The sequence below is a fragment of the Leucopleurus acutus genome (assembly GCF_964270905.1).
Source record: "Leucopleurus acutus genome assembly, chromosome: 19".
NCBI classification, from domain to species: domain Eukaryota; kingdom Metazoa; phylum Chordata; class Mammalia; order Artiodactyla; family Delphinidae; genus Leucopleurus; species Leucopleurus acutus.
The window spans coordinates 24,172,046-24,186,664 of record NC_139161.1 but is presented as its reverse complement, the minus strand read 5'-3'; the positions used below and the strand labels follow the sequence as shown (position 1 = coordinate 24,186,664).

The 14,619-nt window shown below is 57.1% G+C and overlaps 1 protein-coding gene across 2 annotated transcripts; it reads left to right on the top strand.

The window, feature by feature from the left end:
• Positions 1-655: 655 nt before the first annotated feature.
• Positions 656-14,480, top strand: SAMD14 (sterile alpha motif domain containing 14; the record flags this gene model as incomplete). Of its 2 annotated transcripts, XM_082861293.1 has the most annotated exons (10): positions 656-1,004; positions 4,463-4,517; positions 8,990-9,156; positions 9,589-9,877; positions 10,602-10,689; positions 10,780-10,854; positions 10,961-11,120; positions 12,326-12,445; positions 12,533-12,688; positions 13,505-14,480. In XM_082861293.1, 9 exons carry the CDS (start codon positions 4,475-4,477, stop codon positions 13,658-13,660), a joined length of 1,254 nt encoding a protein of 417 aa, XP_082717419.1. In that variant the 3' UTR covers positions 13,661-14,480. The 2 variants fall into 2 exon arrangements, with proteins under 2 accessions (XP_082717419.1, XP_082717418.1); XM_082861292.1 differs by lacking the exons at positions 656-1,004; positions 4,463-4,517 and having other exon boundaries at positions 8,809-9,156.
• Positions 14,481-14,619: the final 139 nt, after the last annotated feature.

Below are 14,619 nucleotides of genomic sequence, written 5' to 3'. Positions count from 1 at the left end.
ACAGCACCCGCTCTCTTGAGGGCCTCCCCACTCGTCTGTCCCCCTGACAACGCTGCGAGAGCCACGACGGACCGGACCGGGTCGGCTCTGTTCTCCACGGTCCCCTCGGGCCTCGGCGCACCCGACTGCTCTGTGGACTTCTGTTGAATGGATGAATCAGGAGCCCTCACAGGCCTTGCAGAGGAGGCAGAAGCCCCGTAGGTCCTAAGGTGGGGCCGCATCTCCGTCCGCTCACACCCGCCCCGACTCCCGCGGGCCGCGAAGTAGCGGTAACTAGAATCCCCTCGCCCGGCTCCGCCAGCCGGGGCCGCCTCCTCCCTCCCCCGCGCTCCCGCTGCCTCCGCCTCTCCCTCCCTCCCTCCCTCCCTCCCGTTCTTTGTCTCCCGGGCGCCCGGCCTCCCCGCCACGCGCCCCCTCATCGCCCCTTCCCTGGGGACCCCCCGCGGATCCCCGTTGACACGACGCTAAGAGTATCCGCCTGCCAGGCGGGGGACGCCGCGTCCAGCCGGGCGGGGCGGGGAGACGGTTTCTCTCTCTCTCTCTCCCTCCCTCTCTCTTCTCTTCTCTCCTCTCCTCTCGTCTCCTCTCTCTCTCTCTCTCTCTCTCTCTCTCTCTCTCACACACACACACACACACACACACACACGCACACACACTCGCACACACACGCACACACACTCGCACACACACGCACACACACGCACGGAGCATCCTCCCGTCAGGTCTCCTGGTCCAGCCCCTCCCGCCGTGCCTCCTGCTTCCTGCAAACCTTCTCCTTCTCTCTCCGAACTCCCCCACCCCCACCCCCACATTCCCTCCGGCTCCAAGACCCCCCTCGCTGACCCCTACCCCTACTCCTGGGATGGAGCGGATGGAGCCAGCCCGGAGCCCCCCGAGGCCGGGGTGACTGTCCCCCGCCCCTCTCCCGCCTGGCCCCAGCCCCAAACACCATGGGCCTGAGGGGATTCTGAGGCGCCGGACGCTGAAGATGACAGATGCTGGAGGTGAGGTATTGGGACCCCAAGAGCCCCAAGTTGGACGGGGAAGCGGAGCTGGGGGGGTCTCCGGCTTGCGGTGGGAACCCGAGTGGGGTTGGATAGGGCGAAGAGACAAGGACCTTTCTTCGCCTGTCCCTAGGGCGGCCCGCACAGAGCTAGGGTTCTGGGCCGTTAGGAGATGGGGTGGAGATAGGATTTGTGTCCCTAATCCTCTCCCTTTGCCCGAGGTCCGGAGAGATTAATTTTTTTAAAAAACTGGTGTTGGGGGAGGGGGGAGAGCTTAACCCCTTCTTGCCTGGTGCGGAGTTGGACTAATGGATCGGACAGAACTAGCCACTTGGCTCTGATTGGGCAATAGGGGCCCCGAGAGTGCAGAAGGTGCCCTGTCCTCCACCCCCACCCCCTCTCCAGCGGTGCTTGCTGGATGCCCCCAGCTTGGGCCTTATGGGAGGGGGTCACCCCTTTCTCTAGCTCCACACTGCCTCCCCCTGCCCCAGCCTCCTCTCTCCCAACCATCCCTCCCCAGTTGCACTTCTTTCTCGGGCTCCTTCTCCTCTTCCAGGGCCCCTTTCCTCTTTCCTTCCCCACTGAGGGCCGCCTCTCTCCTGGCAGCCGATTCTGCCCTTCTGCACCCCTCCCCTGGGCCTCACTCAGGGCTGCTGGAGCCCTGTCTCTACTGCTTCTTCCCCTGGCCCCGCTGCCGCCGCTGCTCTCAGGCTCATCTCCTTCTTGCTCTTTCTTCCTCTGCAGCTCTGTAGACTGACTCTCCACCAACCTGTCTCTGTCCTGCTCCCCATTTCCTCTCCAGGGCTTGTGTACCCTTTCTTTGTCTTTCTCCTTCCCCTGGGTCCCAGGAAACTTAGAGTTCACCTGCTTCCCTTTCTCATAGGGAAGGGTCAAAAGTTATTGGTGTTCTTCCTCCGGGAATTGGGAAGTTTTGGGAGGAAGGAGTGGCCTGGTAGAGTCAGAGCCCAGACTGCATCCAGAGAACAGGTTCATTTCCACCTTGTAGTGGTTACCTGGTTTGAATGTGCATGTATGAGTGTGGCGTGGGTGTGTGTGTGTGTGCGTGTGTGTGTAGGAGTGTAATGTTGTAGGAGTGTAAATGGGGGAGATGTCTAATTTACCAAGGTTCAGTGTTGGAGGGGGGGTGGGAAGGGCCTGGTGACATTCTGATGTCATGCTTCCCAGAGTTCCCCAAGGGACAGCGTAGGGAGGGTCCCCCATACACCCCCCAGGGAGTTAGTTGTTGAAGAAAGCGGTTTGTGCTGAATCAGAATTCATTCGGCACTGATGTGAGCTGGAGGCCCCAGCCCACCCCAGAGCGTACCTGAAAGAGGATGGCATCCACAGGAGGGTCTCCACCCTAAACTGGGACCTTGAATAAAGAGCACATGGGCTCTCCATTCTCAGGTGGTCTAAGAGAGGAAGCACCCTCAGGGAACCTCCATTCTGATGGGAGAGGCAGTTCTTATCTTCAGAGATTCCCTCTTCTGATGGGGAATACTGCCCCTTCTCCTCAGGAGCTCCCATCTGATGTGGCAGAGATATGACCCAGTTAGGGAATCAATGAAGTATGAAAAATTACTCATTTCCTAGTAGTGGGGAAGAGTGGATTTAGAAATTATATAGACAAATGAGAGGAGTGAGGGCTATCTGGGACAGCTTTCTGGAGGAGGTGGCAGCTAGGTCCTGGTCAGATGAGCTTTGCGATTGAAGGAGGGAATTTAGTTCATTCTTAGGGGCAGCCTCTCTTCCCATCTACCCCTTCAGGACAGGAAGAGAGGTTCTAGAACTTCTCTGTTACTAGCACCCAGGGTTGAAGAATGGCAGGAGGGTTCCTGGAGGGCCCACATCCCTGGCTCCTTCTCATACCTCATTTCCTGCTTGCAGCCCCAAGCATCCGCAGAGCCTGGGGTGGAGGTAGCTTTGAAGCGTATCCGGTCCTAGCGGGTATGGACCAGCTCCCTTACCTCTACCCCTGTCCCTTCTCCCAGCAGTGTTCTTTCCTCATGAGCAGGTTCCCAAACTGCAGATCACCACCCAGGACAGAGCTGAGGGGCAGGAGACTGTGGTCAAGGTCGAGTTCTGCCTCTTAGCTCCTGCATCTCAGTTTTCCCATCTGTAAAGTGGGGATACTAAGAATCCCAAGCCTGGACAGTTCACAGTGAGATGAATCTATGTAATAACAGAAGAGGAGAATCGGAAACGACCAAGCAGGCATGAGGTAGCTTTCCTACACCTGTCAAATGGCTGGTCTAATGCAGTGCTCTGCCCTTCTCATGGGGACCTGAGTGTTAGAAGTAATTGGAGATCACGTCCCAGGCATGCAGCGTGCCCCTGACCCTGAGCTTCCTCCTTCTCCCCTCATCTGGTATTCCCCTGCTTCTCTGACACCCAGGCTTTGGTTTAGGGATGCTGCAATCCTACATCTGCTAGGAAGCCTGCCCAAATTGTTCCAGCTACACATATCCTGCTTTCCCACCTGCCCTTCCTTTCTTACTTCCCACAAACAAAACCAAACCCCTATCCATCCATATTTCTTCCCAGAACATTATCTGATGCATCACAGAGATTTTGCTCTACACTGTTCTGCTACGGGTACTCTTTATACCCTTCTGCATCTGTGAGTCTGTCTTGAACTGTGAGAACTGTGACTTTGTCAAGAACAGTGGCCCTGTTGATGATGCCAGCTTCCTGAACAGCTCATGTTCAGGAAGACAGGTGGTGAGTGCACCAGTGATGAGAGTGGGGGGAGGCAGGACTGGGTGATGGATGGGAAGATGGATGGGTGGATGGTATAAATTGACGGATGTAAAAATGGGTGGATGGTTGGACGGGGCGGATGGTGGATGGATGGGTGGCTGGAAAGAGAGATGTTTGGACAGATGATGGATGGGTGAATGAGTGGACGGTGAATAGGCAAGTAGATGCATGGATAAGTACGGACGTAAGTAGGTGGGTGGATGGAAGAACCTGGGTTCTCATTTTGATCTTGCCGTTAACTTATTATGCGATCTTAGATCAGTCATTCTCCTGTCTCTTTCTTTATTTGTAAAATGAGAGGATTGGATTTAATAGTCTCCAAGATTTCTCCCAGATTTGATATTGGACCGCTTATGATGATTAAAAGCTTTTAGGGAATGCTAATGACGGAAGGGCCCAAGACAGTGACGGGGAGAGAAGTTCAGTGACCCGTGTGGAGGCACTCGGCAAATCAGCTTGGACCCGGGCTGCAGGACAGCCTGTGTCTATACCCTGGACTCGCTTCTACCTCCTGCCTGCCCCAACCATCTGGGCTGTGGTTCAGACGATTTCTCTTTCAGGGGCCAGAGAAAGAGTTGTAAAGAGAGGTGAGGGCTGGAAGGCTAGGAGCAGGTAGCCATTGGCAGCTCCCTTGCCTGCACCAACCTGAACCTCTTATCCATGGTCTTCTTTTCCTCTTTCTCCTCTTGTCCTCCCAGCTCTCTTGAGTCATGGCTTCTTCAAAGCTCCGAGAACCTGCGGATGAGGTTTTCGGTAAGTTCTGTTTGGCGCTATCTCTAGCCAAGGCTATCGGGCCTTGGGGAAGAGGAGTCCTGGTAACTTCACTGTGTGTGTGTGTGTGTGTGTGTGTGTGTGTGTGTGTGTGTGTATTTTGGCCTTACAGCCTGATTTTTTGTCACCATTATCTGAGTAGATATCCAATTACAACACGGTGATAATAAGGGTCCCCATTTATTAAGTGCTTGTCTCATGCCAGGTACTAGGCTAGCACCCCCATTTCACATGCACTGTATCATTTAACCCTCACAACAAGGCTAAGGAGTGTGCCCACTTGTCCTAAGCCTAGGACACGGAGCACAGAAGTGACTTGCTTTAAAGATCACACTGCAAGTTAGTGGCAGAGCTAGGACTAAAACTCCAGACTGCCTAACTCCCTGCTGGCAGCCACTGTGCCGTATGTACACCAGTATTCCCCAGCGCAGGTGACACAGGTTACCTCCGAGCTGCATAAATAAGGGACCTCATCTGCATGGATGTGCAGGGAAATCAAAAATGCATAACACACACTCAGCATCTACACCCTTGGGGCACCCCCAAGGCACCCTTGGGGGCACCGACCCCCCTGTGTTCTCACTGGGGTGCATGGACACCCCCCCGCATCATTTACCCCCTGCAGCCTTTCTATTGTGTGGATTAGAGAAAGACCACTGACGGGGCACAGTTCCCAGCATGCACTGGGGTGGAAAGGCTGTTTACCAGCTGGGTTCGGTGGAGGAACGTGGAGGGCGCGGTGGAGGCAGAAAGCTCGCGTATGCAGCCCTCAGGACTCTCAGCTGGGAGGGGCTCCTAGCTGTGGAATGCCACAGGGCCTCCAGTTTCTCCACCCCTGCCTCTCATCTCTACCTTCCTTGCCCTCTCCTCCTCCCACTTCCCCGCTCACCTCTCTCTCCCCTGTGGCTGCCACAGGCCCCGGCAATGCCAACGCCGCCCGCCGGAACTGCTGCCTCCTGGCTCCTGGGGAACTGCTTCCCGGCCTGGCCTCCCTGGGGCCTGTGCATGGAGGCTTTGCCTCGGGGACGCCCCCAGCCTCGAACTGTCTCTGGGCCTCAGACTCTGAGTCTCTCCATCCCCACGCAGGCCCAGCCTGACCCCTGGCCTGGCAGAGGCGAGCTCCCCGTTCCTTGGGCTTTTTGGCCTCCGCTCCCCCACCCCCCACCCTTCCTGTTTTCCTTCTCCCTGACCTGCTGAGGTAGCTGCCTGCCTGGCGGCCTTCCTGAAGAGAAAGGCAATGAAATATTCATGACTTCCCACTGCCCAGGGCCGGGCTAACTCCCAGGGAGAGAGGGAGAGGGAGAGCAAGATGGTGGGAGGGATGGACAAGGTGATGAGGGCCTGGTAGAGTAAGGGACCAGAGGAGAGGCTGTCCCCACCTTGCCTCAAAAAGCCCCAAGCCCCTTAGGAGTTCCTTTGCTCCCTAGACCCTCCACGGTAAGATGACCATGGTTTTGATGTGGCCCAGATTCAGGTGCAGAGAGCCCTTCTCCATGGCCCAGGGCGGCTGGGCACCAGCTGCGTGCTGGACGGGTCGAGGAGGCTCACGAGCTCCCTTCCAGGAGCCCTGCCTACTGTCCTTAACTCCCTCTGCACCCCGGGCCCAACTTTCCTCTCCAAGGAAAGTAAGGGCCTGTAAGGTGAGGGGTTGGACTCACAAGTCACTCCCATCTCTGCCTCAGAGGACGTAGAGAGGGCTTGGTGGTTACACACGGAGCCCTGGAGCCGGAGCCCGAAGGCCTGTAACCCTGGCCTGCTCTTCACCAGCCCTAACCCTCAGGCAAATGAAGGCTGCCCTGGGGGTTCTTGGAGTCGCTTCCTCCTTGGGTTGTGGGGAGGTTTAAACGAGCTAGAAACTGTAAAACACTCAGAACACTCCCATACACATACACTCTCTCACACACGCCACACACACACTATCCTATGCCTGTGTTAGTGCAATGAACAAAAGAGAGAAGCGCCTGCCTTCACGGAGCTGACGTTTTAACGGGTGGAGAGAGGCAATAAACTAAATTAGTAAAATATACGGTGTGCCAGAGAATGACAAATGACACAGGAAAAATTAGCAGTGGGGGTTGGGGGTGTTCCAAATTGGTGGTCTCTCAGTGAGAGAAAGCATTTAAGCAGAGACTTGAAGGAGGTGAGAGAGAGAACTGTGCAGAAGTCTGTGGCAAGAGCCTTGCAGGAAAGGGAAGAGGAAGTGCAAAGGCCCTGAGGTGCAGGATAGCTGGTGTAAGGAAGAGCCAGGAGGCCAGGGTGGCTGGAGCAGAGGGAAGAAGAGGGAGAGAGTCGCTGAGCTGCCTGAGTCTGGAGGCCGTGGTAAGAACTCGGCTTCTTACTCTGTGAGAGATGGAAGTCACTGGAGGGTTCTGAGCGGAGGGAGGCGTGACCTGGGCTGACATGTTTTATCAGGATCACTCTGGCTGCTGGGTTGAAATTAGGCCGTAAATGGGAAAGGGAGGAGGAGGCAAGACCAGCCGGGATGATCTGTAATAATGGAGGCAAGAGGTAGTAGTGACCTAGACCAGGAATGCTGTGTGTTCTCCCTCTCCTTTCCTCTCCCCTCCTCCTTCTCCCCACATGTATACATGTATGTAAGTGCGTGTATATACAGACACATATACACAATATTTTACTGTGGGAAGTCAAAAGTAGAGAGACTAGCACAATGTACCCCATCATACGCTTACGTACTCATCTCTCAACCTCAACCATCATCAACTCATGGACAGTCCTGTTTCACCTACATCCCCTTCCACTCTCCACTCCTAGTCTCCTGGATTATTTTGAACCTAACCCAAAACATCATGTCATTTCACCATAAATATTTCAGCATGTCTAGATATATTTCCAAAGTAGAGCTAACAGGAATTGTGGACGGATCAGTTTGCAGGGTGAGAGGGAGAGGCAGGAATCACGGGTGACTCCAGGGATTTGACCTGAGCAGCTGCAAGGATGGAGACGCCATTCACTGAGCTGGGCAGGCCGGGCAGCTTAGCGGGTAGGGAGGTCAGGTGTCCAATTGTGACATATACGTTGAAGATGCCCATTGGACATCCAAGTGGAGGTGTCAAGTAGGCAGCTGGACACATGCATTACCAACTGGGTCTGAGAGGAGTGACTGGGTGGACAGTGGGGCCTTTCAGTGAGCCAGGGACAGAGAACCAGTTTGAGGCAAGGTGGTGGGTTCGTTTGATGGGTCGAGTTTGAGGTCCCTGGGTGATTCTGACATGGTAAGTTCCCTGGCAGGTGCTGAGGTGCCCAGACTTGGAATTCAGGGGAGGGGTCAGAGTTGGAAATAGGTAGAGGTAGTAGTTCAGCCACTGGGGTGGCTTAGGGGGTGTCTGCAGACAAGGGAAAGAGGAGCAGGCAAGGCAGGGCCTTGAGTGATGGGATGGGGTCCCTGAGATCATGAGGGGTGGAGTGGTGAAGAAAGGTCTTAACTCATGCTGAGGTCTGGGAAGAACCTGTTCTGCCTGGAGAAGCTCAGGGTCACTGCAGAGTGAAGGTTGCATTCTCCGGTGGAGCAAATGGAAAGTGAAACTTGGAGCAGGAGGGTCTATGCATAATCCGTTGGGTTTGCCTACTCTTCCGCCATGTCCTCATCCAGGACCTAGCCCTGGGCCACGGACCCCAGGACGGGAGAGACAGGCTTCAGGGGTCTGTAGGCTTTCCTCTGCCACCGCCGCTGGCTTTTGGGGGTCCCTCTGCTCCAGTTAACTGTGAGCCCTCTAGATGCTCAGCAGTGCTGTCTCTGAGCATGACCTTGAGCGTGGCACAGCAAGCCAGTGTCCCCAGCAGGGCCAATTTCTGGAGCTAGACTAGCCAGGCTCAAATCCCAGCCCATTGCTAGCTGCTGGCCTCAGTCAAGAGACTTAACCTCTCTGATCCTCAGTTTGCTTAGCTGTGAAATGTCCCTAGCAGCTGTGCCTAGCCTGCGGGTTGTTCTAGGTAGACAAGGTGTTGTATGTATGTCCTGGCGTGTAGTGGGCACTTCCTCAGTGGTAGCAGTTACAACCATGCTCTCTCCGGCCTCATCCTCCAGTCCTTCTCTCCACAAACCTGCCCTCCCATTGCCCTGGAGGTACCCGCCCCCAGCTTCCCTTCCTCCCAGCACTGCATATACCAGTTTTGCCAACCTCCTCTCTTGTAAACTCCCATCCAGACCTTAAGACCCAGCTTTGGCGTTTCCTCCTCCAACCCATCCAAACAGAGCCATCCTGTCCTCTGTGCCCGTGAGAGGTTCCATCACACACTGTATGTATGAGCTGATATGTCCAGCTCCCTGCGAGACTGTGAAAGACCCAGCTCTCCGTCTCATAGGACTATCAGTGCCCTGCGCTTGGAGACATTTGTGGAATGCCTGGGTGTGAGTACAGGTGGCCACTTGAGGTGGGCCTCCGGGATTGCTGTCCTCATGTGTCTGGTCTCTGCCCCTCTTCCCCGGTTTGCAGACCTGGACTTGGCTGTGCCAGAGACCGTCAGACTGGACAGCAGTTTACACAAGGCCCGAGCCCAGCTACTGGCCAAGGGCCGGAGACACAGACCCTCCCGCTCGAGGCTTCGGGACAGTGCCAGCTCTGCAGAGGATGGTGAAGGCTCCGATGGGCCTGGAGGCAAGGTTGGGGCAATCCACCCAATCGCACATACCCCACCCACCCTTCTTGCTCCTGGATAGTCCCTCCAAACCACTCTTCCAGGGAAACCACACCCCTAGACTTCTGACATCATAAGGCTAACAAATATTAGCTGCAGTTCAATTCTGGCTCATCTCATCCTTTCAAGGAAGGTATTAGCCCCATCTTCCAGACGAGGAAATTGAGGCTCTGAGAGGTTCACTAACAAAGTCACACAGTTAGGAAGTGAAGGAGGCGGGATCCAGCCCCAGCCCATGTGACCGGAAGTCCCGTTTCCCACCTCTCGCTGCCCAGCCACCTCTCGGCCCAAGGCACGAGGAAACCCTCCCTCCAAGTCCCGGAAGGACCTAGGAGCCCGCGCTCCCCTCCGGGAAGAGGGGAGGAGGGTTGGCGGTGAGCGGCTGCCCCTTCCCCAGGTGACCGATGGCTGCGGGAGCCCCCTGCACCGGCTGCGCTCACCTCTGCACTCGGGCCCGGGGTCCCCAGCCGGGAGCTCCTTCTGCCTGGAGCCCCCGGGGTTGCGGCGCAGCCTGGACGAGGACGAGCCGCCGCCCTCGCCGCTCGCACGCTACCGACCCCTGCACAACGCCGCCTCGCACGAGGGCCTGGCCGCCGCCTCCTGCTCGCCGCCGCGCTCCGCGCCCTCGTCCGACAGCTCGCCCAGCTTCGTGCGCCGCCATCCCCGCGCCGAGCCACACAGCGAAGGTGAGCGGCGGCCGGCGCGGCGCCCCCTGCTGGCAAGAGGTCCCTTGGGCGCCGAAGTGCGTGGCGGGATCCGAGGGGCAGGGTGGCTGGGGAAGGTGGGGAATAAAGACCACGGTTCTTTCACTCATTTCCCGAGCGCCTTAATATGTGCCAGGCACTGCTGGGCACTGACACACACAGAAGAGCAAGCAGATGCAGTTCTCGTCCTCACGGGGCTTATAGGTTTGAGCAGAAACAATCAAATCATCCATTGATTAAACGTATAGTTACAAGGTGTATTAAGTGCTATGTGAGAAAACAGCGCGCGGGGCGGGAGAGCATGTATCAGCGTGAAAGCCTCCTGGGAGCAGTTGGGAGCATCCTGGAAGGCTTCTCTGAGGAAGTGACATGTGAGCCAAGATTAGAAGGTTGGCTACAAGTTGGACAAGATAAAATTAACAGTAAACAGCAGTGGTCCCTACTTTTTCAGCGTGGTTTATGGTTTGTCTAAGGCTTTCATCAACATCTGATTAGGTCTCATGAAATAGGCAGTGTCATTATCCCCATATTTGAGATGCAGGAAGCTCAGAAGGTAGTAACGTGTCCTAGGTCACACAGCTAGTGAAGGGCACCAGAGCCAGGTTACCTGATTCTAAGTCGAGAGAATTCCTACCACCTCACTGGCAGCTGGAAGAGGCAGACAAGCCACCACCCAGGCTGTTTTCTTCCTTCTCTTCCACAAAAGATGACAGCCGGGATGCCAGCCCACCTGAGCCCGCCAGCCCTACCATTGGCCTGGATAAGAAGACTCGCCGCAAGTTCCTGGACCTGGGGTGAGTGGAAGAGGGGCCAAGAACAAAGGCTTGGGGATGGGGGTAGCACAGGGGGCAGCACTGTCCCACTCCCCCTTGCCCTCCCCACAGGGTCACCTTACGCCGAGCGTCCACTAGCAAGAGCCGGAAGGAGAAGGGCAGCAACCGTCTGTCCATGGGCAGCAGGTAAGAGGTACCCACAGCCCCTCAGCTACAGCTTTTGCCCCCAGCTCCCTGTGGGCCCCAGCCCTCGCCTTGGTGCCCACACCCATGCAGGGCGCTCTCTCCACAGGGAGTCGGTGGAGGGGTCCGGCAGGTCAGGGGGCTCCCCGTTCCTGCCCTTTTCCTGGTTCACAGACAGTGGCAAGGGCTCGGCATGTGCTGGCAGCACCACCTCCCCGGCCTGCTCCCCTAAACACGAGCGCTTCAGCCCTAAGAAGTCAGCTTCTCAGGTGAGTCTGTGGCCCTCTGGCTCCCATACTGGCCCCCAGACTCAGGTGACATGAAGACATACTTCACCCTGGCTTGGGCTGGGATCCAGGCATTCCTGGAGTCCATCTGTCTGTCCATGGAGCCATTCCGTGATCCATTAATTCATCCAGTTTCTGAGTTCAGGCATTCGCTCATTCACTTGTTTATATGCCGAGTGGCTCCTTCATTGATTCGTTCATTGCTGCCTCCATGATCCCCTAGTACACACCCGGCCTGAGGGCTCCTCTATCCCTGCTAACTCTTCTGCCTGGCTCAGTTCTAGCCCCATGTCCTGTCTTAGGAGCTGGGCTACGTGTGTGGTGTGGTGATGCTTGGGGGAAGCAGAGATGAACAGGACCCCAACCTAGCTAGTGCTCAGAAAGTGCACAACCCTGTGGGAGAAGTGAGACCGAGTAGCAGAAGCAAGGACGGGCATCTGTTTGCGTTCCCCGGGACTCCGCGGTCTACAAAGCTCTGAGCGCATGTTTTTGCTTTACTCTCACAAAGGCTCAGTGAAGTGGGGAAGGCAGACACACTCACCCCCATTGCACAGATGAGCAAATGCAAGCCCAGACTGAAGGGATGTGCCTACAGACTCAGTTGGATTTAGGTGCCAGGCGCTATGACTCCCAGCCGTGCTTGTTCTGTGATTCTGTTCCTTATGTGCAGCCTGGTCAGCGATCAGAAAACTGGAAATTCAGGGGAGAAGGGATCCCTCCCTTTCTTCCTTCCCTTGTGCTGGGCCCTGGTGAACAGACACAGCCCAGGCCCTCACAGAGCTCACAGTCCAGTGAGGACAAAGACATCTAACCAGGTTTTTACGAGCCAGGGTGCTAGAGGCCATGCTGGGGAGGCACAAGGCAGAGACGTCCGACCCAGCGCGAGGGAATCCCAGTCCGCTGTCTAGAAAGCGACACCAGTCTGACCTCCTCCACTCCTGCTAACTACTCCGCCTGGCTCAGGTCGAGCCCCACGTCCTCCCAGAGGCCTCGGATGCGATGTGTCGCACGGGTCACCGCGCCCTGCGTGGCCGCCTAGCTCCTGGCTCACTACGAGGGCCCTGAGCAACTCCTGGTGCCCAGCCCTGGGCTTCAGCTTCCTCTGGATGGGGCTGCAGGGTCGGGGGTGACTGCCTTGCGCTTGGAGGTGAGCTCTTTCCTCAGCAGCGTGCCCCCCTCCCGTCTAGGAATCCACTCTGAGTGATGACTCCACACCCCCCAGCAGCAGCCCCAAGATTCCAAGTGGTCCCCGGCAGGCAGCCAAGTGTTCCTACCCCTACCACACACTGTCCCAGTCTTCGGATGAGGTAAGCAGGCCCTGACGTCTGACGCAGCCAGGTGTGCGGGCCACGGGCCACGCCTTCCCCCCTCACGCTCCTTGGTCTCCGCCCCAGTTTCTGGATGAACCTCTCCCCACCATCTACCACTGGACCAGTCAGCAGGTGGGCCAGTGGCTGCACAGCCTCAACCTGGAGCAGTACGCTGCTGAGTTTGCTGCGAGGCAGGTGGATGGGCCGCAGCTACTGCAGCTGGATGGAAGCAAACTGAAGGTGGGTCAGAGTACAAGGACCACGACCCAGCCAGAGCTTGAGGCAACCTTCAAGAATTAGGATCCCCTCATCCTGACCTTTCCACTCCCGTTAAGACCACTGCCCTGGCCTCTGACCTCTAGGCAGGATCCCCGGCCTGATCGCTGCTCTCTAGTCTGGGTTCCCAGTCTGACTCCAGCCCAATTCCTCAGTTTGACCTTCAAGCTCCAGCCCAAGTCTCCAGGTTGACCTCTGACCTTGAGGACTAGCCTATCCTCTGACTCTTCACTCTAATCAGTCTCCTGTGGTCATCTCACCTGATTCTTGGAGTCTTAGTCTCCAACACTAAGAATCTTGGAGGCTGGTGGTTGTGGGAGGGAACGAGTCGGGGGTGGGGTGGGGGGGCGGTGGCAGGGGGCTTCTGGCCTGTTGTGCACCCTCTGCTGAGCTGCTTGGGGAAGCGGTGGTGCGAAGAGTCCCCCAGGAAGTCTCTGGGATGGAGAGGGGACTCAGCTACTGACTAGCTGTGTGACCTTGGACATTTTGCTCCCCGTCTCTGGGCCTCAGGGGATCAGGCAGGGTCATGGCCAAGGCTGAAATACTGAGTGGAGGAATATGGGAGCCATCCCTCTACCCTCATCTCTCCCAGTCAGCCACTCCCATTCCAAATTCTTGCCCTGAGGGTTCTGATCCATCAGCAAGTCTGGGAGGTGGAGGCTGAGGGCTGGCAAGAGCTCCGGATAGAATACACCTGGGGCACAAAGAACCCGGGGCTTGGGTTGGCCAGGCCTGGGTGGCTCCGGGGCTCTTCCCCTCACCCTTGGATTCCTCCCCCAGAGCCTGGGGCTCAGCAACTCACATGACCGGGCGCTAGTGAAGCGGAAGTTGAAGGAGCTGGCAGCGGCCGCTGAGAAGGAGCGCAAGGCCCAGGAGAAGGCTGCGCGGCAGCGTGAGAAGCTCCGGCGCAGGGAGCAGACGGCCAAGAGGAGCTAGGGGGACGGGCGCGCAGCTGCTGGGCTCTGAGGGCACAGGCCGCCCGGGGAAGTGGGGCCTGGCCCCACGCTCTCAGGAGGAACAGCCCTCTCACCCTGTCTTCTATCTGGACCCAGATTCCTCAGAAAGGGAGACCCCAGGGGGAGGACCCAGTAATAAACCCCATTTCAAGGACTCGTCTGGCACAGGGTTCCTGGGGGAAATGGCAGATTATGGGCAGAGAAGCCAGGGCTGAAGCAGGTCTCGGAGCCCAGAAGTGCCTGAGTCATTCTGACCCTCTGCCCTCAGGCCATGGTGGTCCTGGGACCAGCAGTGAATTAGGAGGCCTGCTTACCTACCAGAAGCCCTGGGCTCAGAGGGGGCCGGGCGTCTCTGCAGGAGCAGGTAGATAGAGCAGCTCCTTGCCAGCTCTCCCAGGTGACTGTGTCAGGAGAGCCCGTTCTGCTCCGCAGGGAGGCTGGTGGGCCTGCAGCACGTTGCATGCAAGGTGGGCTCCCAGTCTGCACTCCTCAACAGGAGGGCAGAGAAAGCAGCATGATTATCCCACATCATCTCTGCAAGGACTTCAGAAGGAAGGGAGGAGGCAAAGCTCCTCCTTTTCCCTGTCCCTGTCCCGTGGGTCTCTGTTGAGATAATGCCCTTGCAGGTCTGCCCCTCCTGAGGCCCAAAGCCTGGTCTTTGACCCACTCTCCAAGCTGGTCCCACTTCTGCTGCTCCCTCAGGGGCCACCTGGGCCCTCCCTGAGGACAGAGCAAACTTGGGAGCTGGTGGCCACAGAAGACACCCCCTACCAATGCCTAGATGGTCCTGAACTGGCGAATCCTCATCCCAGCCAGAGAGGCAGAATCTGGGAGGTCCCCCGGAGGCTGCTAAATTGGAAAGGTTCATCAGCCGTCCCCCATCTGCCCTGGTCCCTAGCGAGGCCTCAGTGGGTTCCAGAACTGGCAGACAGCGCGGGC